General features: G+C 46.1%; 2 protein-coding genes across 2 annotated transcripts in view; both read right to left on the bottom strand.

The window, feature by feature from the left end:
• spock1 (SPARC (osteonectin), cwcv and kazal like domains proteoglycan 1) overlaps positions 1–2,931 on the bottom strand; it is a 254,755-nt gene extending 251,824 nt beyond the window's left edge. Inside the window, exons 1-2 of the mRNA XM_038992558.1 lie at positions 2,887–2,931; positions 637–807 (exon numbers count right to left, since the gene is read on the bottom strand). Of these exons, the coding sequence (XP_038848486.1) occupies positions 637–807; positions 2,887–2,931 (216 nt within the window). The remainder of the gene's footprint in view (positions 1–636; positions 808–2,886) is intronic.
• A 1,387-nt stretch (positions 2,932–4,318) lies between these two features.
• bicc2 (bicaudal C homolog 2) lies at positions 4,319–14,954 on the bottom strand. Its single transcript, XM_038992557.1, has 19 exons — positions 14,594–14,954; positions 13,171–13,217; positions 12,676–12,745; positions 12,411–12,490; positions 12,153–12,314; positions 11,929–11,982; positions 11,627–11,821; positions 10,712–10,984; positions 10,426–10,557; positions 9,872–10,061; positions 9,540–9,679; positions 8,911–9,095; positions 8,230–8,425; positions 7,789–7,828; positions 6,369–6,508; positions 5,529–5,589; positions 4,952–5,115; positions 4,650–4,749; positions 4,319–4,536 (listed from the first exon to the last, which is right to left on the bottom strand). Exons 1-19 carry the CDS (start codon positions 14,952–14,954, stop codon positions 4,406–4,408), a joined length of 2,721 nt encoding a protein of 906 aa, XP_038848485.1. The 3' UTR covers positions 4,319–4,405.
• Between the last annotated feature and the right edge of the window lie 816 nt (positions 14,955–15,770).

Genomic DNA, 15,770 nt, shown 5'->3' with positions numbered 1-15,770 from the left:
GTGTCCCTAGCCTGCATGGTATCTCAATAGGCGTGTCCCTAGCCTGCATGGTATCTCAATAGGCGTGTCCCTAGCCTGCATGGTACCTCAATATGGCGTGTCCCTAGCCTCAATATCTCAATAGGTATTTTGGGGGCCCTAAGCGGGGGAGAGAAAAATGACATTATAGAGTTAATTTCCTGCAATTCTACACATTTTGCCATGCAGGGGAGAGGCTTATGCCTGGCCCTGAATGTCCATACTGTATCTGTCTCTCCTCTCTCCTACACACATACACTCTCTCTCTCTCACACACTCTCTCTCGATGTGCCTCAGTGCCTTACTGAGTGAGCCGTTCGTTCACAGCACATGAGCTCCACTCTAAGCTGCTCTACCTGCTGAGTGCCCACACATTGGATTAAGGCCGCTGCCTGCCTGGCTGGGACTCTCACTCACGTACCTACTGTAAGGGTGTGTCAAGGACGGGCTGCATACACATCTGCGTCAGTCAAATCACCCAACCATTACTAGGACTGCAACAACAAGGCATGGCCTCGTGGTCAGCCAGTCTTTCTAACATTGTTCTGGGCTACAACAGTCGTCACAATTGCCAATTTGTGAGGAAAGTTGCGAAAAACACAGTAATTATAAACTCACATCTCTGAATTTGTTCCAATATCTGTCCTTGTCGTATTGAGACACGGTGCTGAGCCATTTGTCGTTGTCCAACGCGTGGCCAATGTTTTTGTTACCAACCACGGTTCCCCCGCGCCTGCCCTCCGCACGCAGCAAGAGAGCCGCGAAAGGCAGCAGACAGAAAAGCATCGTCTGAAAAAAAGAGAGAAGGGGAAAGAGAAAATGAGAGAGAAAGTGACATTGAGGACGAGAGAAATTAAGACAGCAAGGGAGGTAAATGAGCCTGCTGCCTTGATGCGCATGATGTGGACTAGGCATGATTGTTCATACAAGTACGCGCCTACATGTAGGTTAATTCACCTGCACTTTGTCATGGATTGAAAATGTATTTAATGATGTAAATATGTCAGTATCAAAATGGACAAGAACATGATGTTATTCAATCTATTAGATTGGATTAATTTGATTGAGTAAATACCGGAGATTGCCTCTTATGAAATTGCTGCTCCTCCTAAGCTGATTATAAACATTTGGAGACATATCGCATTTGCACACCGTGGCAGATGGAGCACGGGAAACAGATTAGCTCGTGAGGCTCTCAGACGGTATAAACAGGCAATTGCCGTCTACTTGGAGCGCGCGCCTCTCTCGTCTCCTTTTACCAAACCGGGAGTGAACCAGAAATATGTAGACTACATAACTCTCTCCCTGTCCTTATCATATGCATACAAATCTGTCTACACCGGTCCTAGCTCACAAACACATCCCGCTCTTCCATCCACCTACCTCAATTAGCTTGTGTCCAGCTCCTGGGGAAAACAGAGGTTTAGGGTGGAAAGTTTCTGCTGCTGTTGTCAGTTAGACGTTTTTTTCGCTCAGACTGTAGAGTAGCCTAATTATCCACGGGACCTCCGGTAGCTCTGAACTCCGCTGTAATACTGACAGCGACCAGGAGCAGCAGGAACAAGTCTCGGCAGAACTGTCTCTCTCCCACCCTCGGTAACTCTTCCGCTCAGACTCCGCCTCTCTGATAGCGGGCTCTCTCTCTTTCCCAATCGCCCCCCCGCTCACTCCTTCACCCTCCATGTCTCCCTCCCTTCTTCCCTCTCTCGCTCACAGTTTCCCTCTCTCTTTCTCTTTGCAGTGCAGAGAGCTGGTGTGTCATTGATTTACAACGGGGGGAATGGTGCATTCACACGGGAATAAGCGGAATGTTTGTTGTTTCAAGGCGAAATTTCCAGGTGATACTACTGCCAATAAGTGGGATATTTTTTGGGGTGATGGATTATTTTGTACTTTCATGATTGATATAGTCCTACACACTTTTTCTCCACAGTTGTTATCCCGATATTACTTTTATGGTCATCAAAATGCAAGCCGAGTGAAGCCTAGGCAGTCTCTTTAGAATGCACTTTTGAGTATTGTCCTATAGCGTATGTCAGTGTTAGGCTACATGAAACGTTAAGGCTTCTATAGAATTGAGCACTGTGAAACTATCTGTCACTTACAATTATGTTTATTATCTGCTATAGGCCTATTTCATATAGCCTCGAGTAGTCGCCCATTTCAATATGGCCTGTGCGCGTCGCCTTCTGACTGGCGACCGCTATTCTTTCAGCACAGCTTTCCTTTCAGAACCACGCGCCGCGCACGATGTCACTGGGGAGCAGAGAGGAGGAACTCGACTGGGGGAAAACAAAATGGTTAAAGCCTACACCACACAAATTAAAATCTTGACCTCGAAGCCTGTTCCACTGCTCCTTTCCCTTCTTCCCCTCTTATCAGGGACTGATTTAGACATGGGACACCAAGTGGGTGAAATTAATTATCAGGTAGAACAGAAAACCAGCAGGGTCTGTCATAGCAGCCAAAGAAAAATGGGTCCGAAACAAAGCGTTTCTCTTTCACGCCTACGTGGCCTGCGGTGTAAGTGACACGGTCTTTATAATCTTTTTTATTTAACATTTATTTAACTAGGAAAGTCAGTTAAGAACAAAGCCATTAAGCCATTGAGATACCATGCAGGCTAGGGACACGTCAGAAGTTATCTAGGGATAACAACTATAGAGAAAAAGTGTGTAGGACTATATCAATCATGAAAGTACCAAATAATCCATCACCCCAAAAAATATCATTCTTATTGGCAGTAGTATCACCTGGAAATGTCGCCTTGAAACACGCCTCTTGCACTGAAATGCAGTGCCTTAGACCGCTGCTCCACTCGGGAGTCAAAATAAGCGGGGATCATCTCTCCCAACCCAGTCCCCCAACATCCTCTCTCATCTCTCCTGGCTCTAGGACCAGGCAGGCCGACATATCTGCACTCTGAGTGGATACGGAGTGGCTGTCACTCCCCGGGGCTATTTTCATCTGGTGCGCAGTGTGACTGATGATACATGCGACGGCAGCGCCACCGGTGCGATGAGCAGCAACCAGCCTGATTTGGACGTGTAAAAAAAAAAAAAAAAAAGTGGTGCTTTTTTGCTTTGCTCTGATTTCTATAGGTCTTTTTTGTATCATTATGCCAAATGTTTATCAAAGCCATGTGCACATAGCCTTATTGAAAAAATGGCAAGATAATTCTCACTTAAAATGACACCACATCATTTCATTTTGGTATGATTAAACGCGTCAATCTAGTCTAGCAATGTCGTTTATACTCGGTCGTTGGCCCCGAGGCCTACGTGATCCCACCTAATTACCAATATTCTAAATAAATGAGAAACGACTCAAATACGGAGGCAATGGCTTCACGCCTGCTAACGGCTGATAAATGTAATTGGAACTTTTAGATGTGCGCTCAGGTGAGGAGAAACAACATTGAAAGGCGTTTCACATTACTCACGAGAAGAAATCCCGTTGGGCTAGAATTCTTTTTGTTATTTTTTTTTTTTAAATCTGAATGTTCATATAGCATCAACCCAACTCCTGGCTTTCCATCTAGCTCTATTTATTGTCGTTGCTGGTTGATTTCCTTCTAAAAATTGACGTATAATTAATTAGGCCTATTGACGCAATAATGAGGGGTGAAGAACGTGACTTGAACCTACAAAAAGCACCCTGTTTGTGACGTCAGTGCCATCTAGCGATGGACCTCTAACTTATTGGAACAATATACATTTTTATTTTATTTGTTATTTAACTAGGCAAGTCAGTGAACAAATTCATATTTTACAAATGACGGCCTACAAAATATATTTGAGTTACTGTACTAACATACAGGTCATTCCAACGAAGGTTTTAATTCAGATCAATTGGTTTTCCCGAAACATTTGGTTGAGTCCTCGGGTAAAAAAAAAAGAGGCGGCAAGTTTTTGGAAACGTTTAATAATCATCTCTAAATAATATCATCATACATTCTCATTTTTCCCTTGTAGGTTTATGTACAATGCATATATGTGGTTAACAGTGGACTTCAACCCGCAACACACAGAGTAGTGGAACACATGCTTGCATAAGGGACTATCTGGGGAGAAGAGAGGCCAATAGAGAAGAGAGAATGTCTGTGACAGTCCACACAGTCACATAGTTTGTATGAATGCTCAGCGTTCCTTTAGACAATACTGGAGTCTTCCCAATGCTAGGGTCCCTCTGGTCTCGAGGTTGTTGGGACAGGCTTTGGGTAAAGGCTGCTGGTGTAGGGCATGGCAGTAGGATGAAATTGCCCCTAGACACTGATCTAAAGTCATTTTTGGGTTTGCCACCAAGGTTAGGATATGTGGAAGCCAATCTGATCGGGGATCTGTTTTTACAGGCAGTTCTACCCAGGTTAGGTAATGTTGTGTGGGGTTCACCAGTGGTTTCTTTGAGCAGCGGTGTCCTCATCTATGATTCGTGGGAGCCGGCCACTTGCCCCACCTTCTAGGTAACCTGGCTTCACAGCAGGCGTCTCTGACAGTTTCCTTTTGCTTTTGTTTAGGTCTGGATGTATGGATGGATGGAGAGAGAGAGAAGAGAGAGAGAGATGATCTATACATAAGGTGTCCCCATTAAAAAAGTGTGTTGGTTTTATATGGTGTTTACCGATCACTCACCTGAGATGGCCAGTAACATCTTCCTTCTCGCTCCAAACGTGGACACTCCCACCTCTTTCAGATCCTCGTCAGACAGAGTCATGAAAGTCTGGAAATCAATCTGCAGAAATAGGGGCATGAAACACACAGTTACTCAGACAGTACATAGATGACTGGATGCTCATTGAGTCATCCTCTGTGCCACTGAAAACATCTTAGTCAGTCCTGCCTATGTAGGCTACTTCAACAGATAGAGGAATGACCTGTTTCTCTGTGAATGTGTTACTCCTATGCCCCAGGGGGCGCTAGTTGTCTGTCTGTACCTCTTGCTGTTGGAACACGTCGACGTACTTCCCCATACCGAGCTGGCTCAGGAGCTCTGGGAGATCGTCTGTAGGCTGGGGGGAGGAGCTCCGCTGGCTAGCAGTCAACGCCCTCACAGAGGACATGCACTCAAAGTAGTTACTGCAGCTCAGGAAGCTCTCCGCTAGGGGTCAGAGGTCAAAAGTGAAGAGGTCAGGGAGGAATGGGGAGAGTAGGGGAGTGATAGAAGGAACAGTTACGACAGAAAGCATAACAAAGTCTCTCTCACATCTTTTTATAGCTCTCAGATGGAAGACATTTAAAGCACATCTTTGATACTGACTACATTGAAGATCAGCCAGACATTGGAATTGCATTTCATTCAAAGTTCTCTTTGTAGACACACCCTTTCTGTTAGAGACACACAAAGAAACGTACAGGTTTTATCGGTTCGGGGTCTGTTTGTTGAAGACGCAAATGCCGGGAAGGACGACGTGGAGGAGAAGGAAGAGGAGAAGTTAGAGGGGGAGGAAGAGGAGGAGGAAGATGGAGAAGGGAAAATGGGGGAGAATGAAGAGGATGATCCACGTCTGTCACGCCAGTTCTCTGAATTACTGCCATTGGGCACTTTCTCCTTTGCATTCTGCGGGCCCCATGTCTACATGGAGAGAGAGAGAGAGCAAAAGGCAGAAAATAGTGGGAGAGAGGATGGGGGAGAGATGGGGTTTAATTGCATATATTCCGCTTGTTTATACTCCCTTCGCTTTGTTCCTCACTTTTCCTCCAACCCCCTCTCTCACTCACTCTCTCCTCTCTCCCTCCCTGAGGATGAGTGGATGAGACAGGGTGGTAATTGGTGCTCACAGTTTCTCTCCGGCTCTTGGCATTTCTCAGTGCAGGAAAACCAGTCGAGCCAAATAACACTGAGAATAATCATATTCCTAAACAAACTCTCACCCAGCTCAATGCCTCTCCAAGCTCGCAAAAAAATTATAATCAGGCGGAACACAGATACGCACTCCTAAATCCCCTGGCGCAGAACAACACAGAAGTCATCAGACAGTTCCCACTCGTATCTGTTAACCCAAATTAGCGTGGTGTTCAGTGGCTGTCCACAGAGCATTTAGCGAGGCCAGCTGCTTGACGGCTGATAAACCAAGAGGACAGGTCACCAATACAGCCCATTGAAAATGGATCGTTGGTTGATGTAAAAGCAGGTAAGATGATAACCCTAGTACAGGTGAAATAGCATCACAGGTGATGCTGGTTTAATGCTGGTTTAAACCATTCGGGCCAATTTTCCCCAGGTAATCTAATAGTAGCTAGTAAGGTGAGCTGTACCTGTTGCTATCCAGGGTTTGTCAGGTAGGGTTTATAGGGATTCTAGTACAGGTAAGATATTAGCAGTTGTACCTGTTGTTGTTGGCCAGTGTTTACCAGGTAAGGTTTGTAGCTGCGTCGGCTGACGTTGCGTAGCTCCTTAACAGCCTCGGCAGGCATGGACTTAGAAAAGCCCAGACCACTCCAGGTATCAGTGGGGGTCCGAACCTCTGTCACCACCGGATTCCTCTGCATGGCTGGGAGAGTAGAGATAAAATACATCTCACACACACACACGTAGGCTGCGTTAACACAGGACGCCCCATTCTGATTTTTTTTCGGACAAATTATTGGCTCAAGATCTGATCTGATCTGATTGTTCAAATGACCAGTTATTGGCAAAATATCAGAATTAGACTGCCTGTGTAAACGCAGCCATAGACAGATCAGATGGACACACAGACAAAAACAAACACACACATAACTTACTCTAAGAAACATACACACCAAGTTATAAATATAAATCACTCACAAGCAGACACAGTGGTTTAATTGGTAAGCCGTGGTTGTCAGGTGTTGAATAATGCAGACAGAGAACAGTGTTTAATTGTATTTCATTTAACAGTGTTTAATTGCACTGATACATAATACTTAATGAAGAATCTCATAGGCATAGATGCTAAACACATTGAAATTAGTGTGAGAGTGTGTATTACAGGATCCATGTAGGAGTGTGTGATGTGTAAAAAAAAAAACGGTGTGTGTGTGCGTGCGCACGTGTGTGTGTGTGTGTGTGTGTGTCTAGCTCTCATAGATAGACACATGAGTATCGTAATGACCACGAGGCAGATGGCTCATTCAAACTGCTAATTCATAATCCCATAAAGCAACACTGAGGGAATTTAGAACCATTTGGCTAAAGATCCTCAGAATATCCCTCATTTTGAATGATGGTAAAGAGAGTGTGTGTGTGTGTGTGTGTGTGTGTGTGTGTGTGTGTGTGTGTGTGTGTGTGTGTGTGTGTGTGTGTGTGTGTGTGTGTGTGTGTGTGTGTGTGTGTGTGTGTGTGTGTGTGTGCGTGCGTGCATGTGTGGTTGTGTGGCTGAGACAGTGTATCAGACACCAGAGTGTGTACATTCAGTGGGAGTAGCAATGATCCTCTATCTAACTTTGGCACGGCGCAGCCCATAAGTGCATCCCCTCCATCACCTCTCTGGCAATGTGCAGCACGTAAATAGGTCCTCTCTCTCAAGGCTCTGGCTCATTAATGGGTTCCCTCCGTCACTGATCTGAATAACAAACACGAGCTGCCTCGTCTCTCAATAACAGACAGTGGCAAGTGACCCATCCCAATGATATGCGATGAAAGCTAATTTGGCCAGGTGCAGCTGCTAAATGGGTCCCTCTTGGAAGGACTCCTCTGCAGGTCCAAAAATACCTTTCTGTGTGACTGAACCCTGGACAAACCAAAAGGATGTTTTTAATGAGCTGGGCTTCTGATCACACAACAAGGCAGAAGCATTTAAAAAGGTCTAACCTCTAGTTGCCAGCAGTTTCTTCATCTCATAGTCATAATCCTGCAGAAACAGGAAAAGGTGGACAAAGCCAGTAAAATAAAGGAGAAAAATGCAGTTATGTTCGGACCTGATTTACTGAGAGAACAGAACAGAAGATGACTTGACCTAGCGCGTCCTGCCATTACCGTGGAGATAAACATGTTATCCCCACGGTAACCTTTGGTTCAGGGGCACCAAGTGGACAAATAAGGGCAAAAACAACAACTACCACAAACACAAATTCTTCAAATTTGATTTTGTAAGACTCAAAGAAAGAGGTCAAATCAGTTGGTGAGACAGTCTACAAAGTCACACCGTGTGACACATAATATGCTCCTCTATATTTCTCATTCGGGTTTTTTTTAAAGTTCTAGCTGCAACAAACCTGTTAACAAATCATTTGTAATCAGAGGGAGTCTCACCTCGTTCCTTGACACATCAGTGAGAGTGTCCTGAGTCGGAGTCAAATCCCTCATCAGGCTGTTCCGTCTAGTGTCACTCCTCTCTCCCCCAATCTCTCTCAGGCTGTTCCGTCTACTATCACCCCTCCCTCCCTCCATCTCTCTCAGGCTGTTGCGTCTCTCACGCCGTCCTCCCTCCATCTCTCCGTCCAACAGTCTGCAACAGAGCAGCGGCAGCGAGACCAAGGTCAGGTCTGAGCCACAGAGTGTGAAAGCTGTTTTGTAGGACTCACTTAGCCAAGTAGCTCTCTCAACTAATCCAAGGGCAGTAAGGAACATTGAGACATGATACTGGTGAGAGGGAATGAATAAATGCAATACCTGTACCTTTCTGACATTATTATTTAGAATGAGTGTTGCTAAACTGCAAAAAATAACCCTGCGGTCCCAAATTCTCTTGTTATTTTCCAGAGGCAATATTAAAAAACAGCAGAACAAAAGGCTAAACATCTACTAAATTAAGATAAAAATGCAAATGTTTTGTTTTATAGTTTTTCATTCCCTTCTGAAAAAAAACAGGGGCTCCTATCTAACATCAAATCCACAGATATTTGGGCCTATCCAACCAAAATCCTAACCTCACCCATTGTGTCTCGGAACAACATAATGTCACAGTAAACTCCCTAGTGTGAATGTGTTCACCTCATGACCTGGCCTGTTGAGTGGCGTCTCCCCTGGTTGAGGAACCTGCACACTTCAGGACCCTGGAGGCTGCTCCTCCGACTCATCATCCTGACCTGGCTCATGACATCACTCAGCTCTGATGTCATCGAACCAGGGCTCTCGTCCTCGTCGGACAGGCCGGACGGATCCTCGTTTTCTGGGATCTGGGTAAACAGAGGTGATCTCATTGGTCAAACCTGATCCTACTGATCCAATAGCACCACCCTTAGGACAACTGTAGAATCAAATCCCCTGCAGAGAAACGCCTTACTACTATATCAATCACAGGGGGTTGGTGGCACCTTAATTGGCGAGGACAGGCGCATAGTAATGGCTGGAACAGAATGAATGGAATTGAACTCATCAAACAAATAGTTTCTATGTGTTTGATACCATTCCATTCACTCCGTTCCAGTGATTATTATGAGCAGTCCTCCCCTCAACAGCCTCCTGTGGTATCAATCCATTATATCGCTCACTCTCTCAAATTCTCACAGTACTTCACGGAGTCTAGTACGAGAGGGGTAAATGTGGTTGTTTTTTGTAGTGTTGCATGTTAGTTATATGGATTAATACTGGGATCTGACGGTGTCCCGATCTCTCCACACCTTCTCCAGTTGCCTGCTCTCTTTCCCCTTCAGTCCCATCCTCACTTCCTCAGAGGGCGGAGTCAGGCCTGGTGGAGGTGACGGGTGGGGTTTAGATTGGGAAAAAGAGCCAATCACAGCCTCAGTGGTGGGCACTGAGCCTAAAACAAATGGAGATCAGATTAGAGATTAGAATAGGACAGGTGAAAACAGTGATACGTAAATGAAAAGACACTAACACACACACACACACACACACACACACACACACACACACACACACACACACACACACACACACACACACACACACACACACACACACACACACACACACACACACACACACACACCATGGTCGGAGAGGCGGAGTTGCTGCAGCAGCATGTTGAGCCAGTAGTTGGTCAGCCCGTTGCCGGCCAGCCTAGGGTCAGAGTTTATCTTGGCTGTCATGGCGACCTCGCTGGACTCCAGCCCTAGCAGCAGCCTCCGAGCCTCGTACAGACTGGAGATGTTCCTCTCCAGACCCTTTACCACCACTGACTGGGAAATGTAGTCCAATACACAACACCATGTCATACGAACCAGGAAATGTAGTCCAACACACAAAACAATGGGAGAATCTCAATTGCATACTCCTCATGTCCTCTATCCTCTCTCCTCTCTCCCCACCTCCTTCTCAAAACCCATTGGAGGCGATGGTCAGAGGGGAGGGACCGCTTTCTCATCCAAGGGATTTTGAGAAGGAGGCGAGGAAAGAGGACGCGAGGAGTATGCAATTGAGATTCTCCCCATGTCATACAAACCAGGAAATATAGTCCAACACAGTACATTACTTCATCAGACACTAAAGTACCAAACATTTAGCAATAATTTGACTATAACACTTGCTATAGCACTATTGTACCTTGGCAGTCTGTTTGACTTTGGGTTTGACGCTGATGAAGACCCCCAGACTCTGCATCATCTGAGCCAGTTTACGAGGGTCTGCCTCCCCATCCTCACGCATGTCAAACATCAGACACACAGGCAGACAGTCCTGTAGAACGACAACAGAGGGTTTTCTTACGGGTCCTCTCTTAGAAAACTCTCCACGGTGAACAAGGTTCCACTTTTACCTGTAATCTAATTGTCTGTCTGGTTGAATCAAATAATCAATCAAAATAAAAACGTCAACTTTGACCGCTCCTCACCATGAGTTGCTGCCTGGCCAGACACACTCCGTCTGGGCTTCCCTGGATGAGCAGTGAGGGGGGGTTCTGTGGGGCGCTGAGGTCTGGCAGAACTATCTGGGTCTGGGTCTGGTGCATGACCCCCATGAAGTGGGCTCCGTTCTGCCCCAGCAGGAAGAGGTGCTGCTGGGAGGTCACGTCCAGCTGGGTGCTGACCACCCCCATGACCCCACCCTGACCCCCAGCCCCGAGCTCTGACCCCAGCAGCAGCTCCATCAGCACACACACTGCCTTCTGTTAGGGTTCAGAGGGAGAGAGAGAGAGAAGGAGAGAGACATAATATGACATTTGAAATGTCTTTATTCTTTTGAAACTTTTGTGTGTTTAATGTTTACTGTACATTTTTTATTGTTTATTTCACTTTTGTTTATTATCTGTTTCACTTGCTTTGGCAATGTAGACATATGTTTCCCATGCCAATAAAGCCCCTGAAATTGAAATTGAATTGAAATTGAATTGAGAGAGAGAGACAGAGGGAGAGAGAGAGAGAGACAGAGACAGAGAGAGAGAGAGAGAGAGAGAGAGTGAGAGAGACAGAGACAGAGAGAGACTGAGAGAGACAGAGACAGAGAGAGAGAGAGACAGAGACAGAGAGAGAGAGAGACAGAGACAGAGACAGAGGGAGAGAGAGAGAGAGAGAGAGAGAATGTGTGCATATATAGAATCATATTAAATTAATATTCTATTTCAAGTGGAGGTTTCTCTTTATGAAAGTAAGTGTGTGTGTGTGTGTGTGTGTGTGTGTGTGTGTGTGTGTGTGTGTGTGTGTGTGTGTGTGTGTGTGTGTGTGTGTGTGTGTGTGTGTGTGTGTGTGTGTGTGTGTGTGTGTGTGTGTGTCTGTGTGTGTGGCTCTCAGTACATCTGTGTTCCACTGACCTTGATGGCGACGGAATTGCCCTGCAGTGCTCTAACCACACAGCAGCTGCTGTACAGTCTGGGCTGGGCCCTAAAGCTCACACTGACCCCCAGAGCCTGCGCCACCTGCTGGATGACCGGCGACGCAGCGTCCGGCAGGGCCTGGGACACCAGGGTCACTGGTAGGTCAAAGGTCAACACCAGCGGCTGAAGGTCCTGAGGGACACAGAAGAGGGAAGGGTGAGAGGTCATGATGGTGTATAGATCACATGCACAAAATAAAGATGAAGGCAACCCATGCATTAAGATGGAGAGACACCGACTCGTATCTTCTTCCTGGCTGCCTCCACCCCTTGGACAGGCCCAGCGATGGACACCTGGACAGGGGAGGCAGAGAGAGGGGAGAGACAAAATAAGATTGCTTAAGGACAATAACTAACAGGCAGTACCTGGTTGCTAAGGGACAATATCCAGTTACTAAGGTGCTGTACCTGGTTGATTAGAGACAGTTGCTAAGAAACTGTTCTGGGTTACTTAGAGACAGTACCTGGTTGCTCTTTTCTCCAGTGACGTTGTGGCGGTTGGAGTCGGGGAAGTGGATGTGGCATGATGTCATCTCCATCACCTTCTTGATGTTCCCGCCCCCTTTCCCGATCACATGGGAGTGTTCTGTGTGGGCCACGTCCATCTTCAGGGTCACCTTGTTGACCTGGCTCAGGAGAACATGGGTTTAACTAACTGTATTTAGTTAGTTGACTTAATTACATGTGAGGTATTTGATTATACCTCAGTTTAGGACACTCACCTTTGTCTCCAAAAGTTCTAGAATTTTCTTTTTGGCCTCTAGAACATTAGCTCTTTTCCCATCCACTTTCACATGGGGGTCTGCATTATCGATACAAGAGACAGGATACAAACATTTAATCTAAAAGACATAGTAGCAGGCAGACTCTGTTAAATCTTTTGTATAATATTGAATATCAAGTTGTATAGGAGATTGAGACAGATTGAGACAGCTTGTTTGAGTATGGAGGTGTCAGGTGTTCTAGATCAGATAGAGGTAACATCACCTTTCTTTGACTTGGCTCCTATTTTCAGCTTGGATGGCCATTTCACCTGGGTGTTAGTTTCCACCATCACCTGCAAGACAAAATGCCAGAAAAAACAGGTGTCAATATGTGAGTGAGACAGAGAAACGAAGGAGTCCGAAAGACAGGTGTTTTACCACGAGAGTAACACCAGTCCATACATCCCACACACACACACACACACACACACCAAAACACGTCCTATTCAGAGAAGACAATACTTAATTAGCATCTCAAAGAGGTTCATCACCGCCGTAACAATGACAAATTGCTGAGAAACAATGTCGACAGTCAGTCTGTGACCTTTCATGTTCTCTATACAGATTTCCTCTGGTAAATCTGTAGACTTTTAATTGCATGTAGTTTCATTTCAGTGAGTTATTTTCCACATTATATGAATGTCTGCCTATCATTTGATTTATTTTATCTCCATCCTTTATTCTCAGTGTCAGTGTGACCTTCGTTCTGCATACTTACTCTCTCAAAGAACTCTTCACCTGTAAGTCCCTCTCCATGTCTAGGGGCTGAGAAAACAGAAAGAGCGGAGAGTGAAAGAGAAGAGAGAGACAAAAAGGTAGAGAGAGAGTAACTTATTGCACATAATCGGAGGTATAAAGATATACAAACACACATTCATCTAATATCAACAATAATCAGACAGGGTTACTGGTTAATGGTTTGCTTGTGTCTAAGCAACACTTTTCTTCAAAGACAGAAGTATGTGAGATCTAAGGGTCAACATTTAAACAGGGAGAGTTGAAATTTGCAGAGAAGAGGGGGGACGAGGGCTGGAAGGTAAACATTTTTTAAAAGGCCATCGCTTCACAATGACATTTACAGGGTGAGGGGGGAGCCCCCATAAAAAGCCCCCTGTCCTCTGATCGCCATGGGTTACGCTCCCCCGAAACCGAGGAATGGGCGAGCGAGCAGCATGGGGCGGAGAGAGAGGGAATGGGGGGCACCAAAAGCCAGCCCCAGAGACAGCTAATCGCGTCAAAAGTATTTCACTGACGCATGGACCCCCTACCCCACCAGAAATTAAATAACAAACAGTGTCACACTCAATAAATTGATGGAAAACAACTAGGAGGCCTATCCCTCTATAGTTATTATTCACACCCTAACGTCCCAGATCTCAGTCCCAACACAGCATGCTAACTAACACTTAGGGGAAAGAGAATATGATGTTTATCAAAAACTGGCTGGCTGGCACAGTGTGATTTGCGTGGCTTATTCACAGGACTACCCATGCAAACACCCATTCTCTCTCTCTTTTACACACACACACACACACACACACACACACACACACACACACACACACTCTATGAACAACATGAAGCCGCTCAGATACTCAGATTCTTCCACATCAAGGCTGAGGTAGAGAAGTAACAGCCTCTAATTCACTACTCCTGTCAGAGTTTCCACTGTAACACAGGGGAGGAAGTTTGCCACAGACCTGCCTCTGCACTGATACCCAACAGAGACAGACACCTCCACGCTATTGTCATGACAGAATGGGAATGATGATACTACAGCAACCCTGTCTGAGCCTCACGCCTGTGAATGCACAAGCAACCTTATCTCATAAATCATCAAGGCAGAAACTTTAACCATGCTTAACAACAATGACGACAGCTGCTTAATGACCTGGCAATTATATACGGAGGTGCTGTGCCAGACAGATGCTAAGAGCTTCTCAGGATTCATATTATGCAGAAGAACCGTGGACAGCATTACAATTACTGTACTGTGAAGTCAAACGTTTTTCTGAGTCAACTCAGGTAACCGTACAAATTTATGGAACGCACTATCGCGATTCAATCTTGGTCAATTTATGACCACACTGGAAGTCAATGCATAACCACAAGACCAAGTCTCACCTGTTCAGCAAACTTACCATACAGCATGGCCTCCAGTTTCTTCCTATCGATACGGAATCTCTCCTCAACCCATTCCGGGTCCGAATGTTCACCTACCACAGGCTCTGGTCCTGGTCCGGAGTTACCTCCTTCCTCCTCGTCCTCATCCTCCTCTTCCTCTCTGTCGCGGTGGGACGGGGATGGGGAAGGAAAAGGGGTCTGAGATAGAGTCTGGTCCTGGTTTAGGATGGGTCCAGGACTGGGTTCTAGACTACATTCTAGTCTTGGTTCTAGGTGAGGCTGGTATTGTTCTAGCTGGCTCAGGATGGGTTCTGGGCCGGGTCTGTGTGGTTCTATCTGGGTAGGGAGAGGAGACCTTTCCTCCGTTGTGGTGGCCATAGTAAGACTGAGAATCTGTCAGTGTGTCCAAGGAGACGGAGAGAGAGACAACGGGAGAGAAACACCCCCTCTGCCCCCCATAGCCCCCCTTACATCCCCGCCTCCACACACACACACAATACTCTCTCTCACACACACACACACACATTTCAATAGGCCATAGATAGAACATGAGGAGGGGCATAGGTGGCTCATAAGAGGGGTTATAATAATACTCTATGCACTAATCCAGATGTCCTACTTTGAGGATATGACACTGGCAACACAGACAATGTCAGAAGACCTTTGAATACCAACTATACATAGGCAAGCAGACACACACATTCCATCCTGATCAGAGATGCATTTTTCTACAGAAATGAAGTGAACCCAAAGTGCCACCTCTTGTACTGAGGGTCCCCCCGAAACCTGAATGAGAGGAAGAGGGCTTGAGATTCCTGAGATGGGGGGGGTCAGGGGGTTTGGATGGGTGTAGGGACTGGTTGGGGAAGGTTGAGGGGTGGGAGGGATGGGGGGACCTGGGCGTTGAGGAACAATGCTGGGGATAAAAGAGCCGCTCCGCTAACAACCAGCTCCAGCTCTGTTTGCCAGAGTTGCCTGGCAACCTGTTTGTTTACGAACAAGCAGGCGGTGAGAAAGTCATAAACTTCAGCACAGAGGAAAGATGGGTAAAGAAAAGAGAAAAGTGACAAAAAGAGGAAAAATCCCCACTGCATTTCATACCGCTACCTGCCCTTTCCCTGTCCCCCAATCTCCATCCCCAAAAACAGAGTCACAGGAGACAAACTTCAGAACTCAAACCGGGGTAAAACCAAG

This window comes from Salvelinus namaycush, chromosome 5 (assembly GCF_016432855.1).
Source record: "Salvelinus namaycush isolate Seneca chromosome 5, SaNama_1.0, whole genome shotgun sequence".
Taxonomy (NCBI): Eukaryota; Metazoa; Chordata; class Actinopteri; order Salmoniformes; family Salmonidae; genus Salvelinus; species Salvelinus namaycush.
The sequence above is the reverse complement of the archived record's forward strand: the minus strand, read 5'-3'. Positions and strand labels throughout refer to the sequence as shown.

Excerpts from the sequence above, each read along its gene's own strand:
- bicc2 (XM_038992557.1), bottom strand. The coding sequence starts at position 14,954 with ATGGCCACCACAACGGAGGAAAGGTCTCCTCTCCCTACCCAGATAGAA. Across the intron at positions 9,096-9,539 it reads AGAGCAGGCAACTGGAGAAG|ATCCCAGAAAACGAGGATCC; the intron begins GTGTGGAGAGAT and ends CTGTTTACCCAG. Across the intron at positions 5,116-5,528 it reads CAGTAATTCAGAGAACTGGC|CGGAGAGCTTCCTGAGCTGC; the intron begins GTGACAGACGTG and ends TCTGACCCCTAG.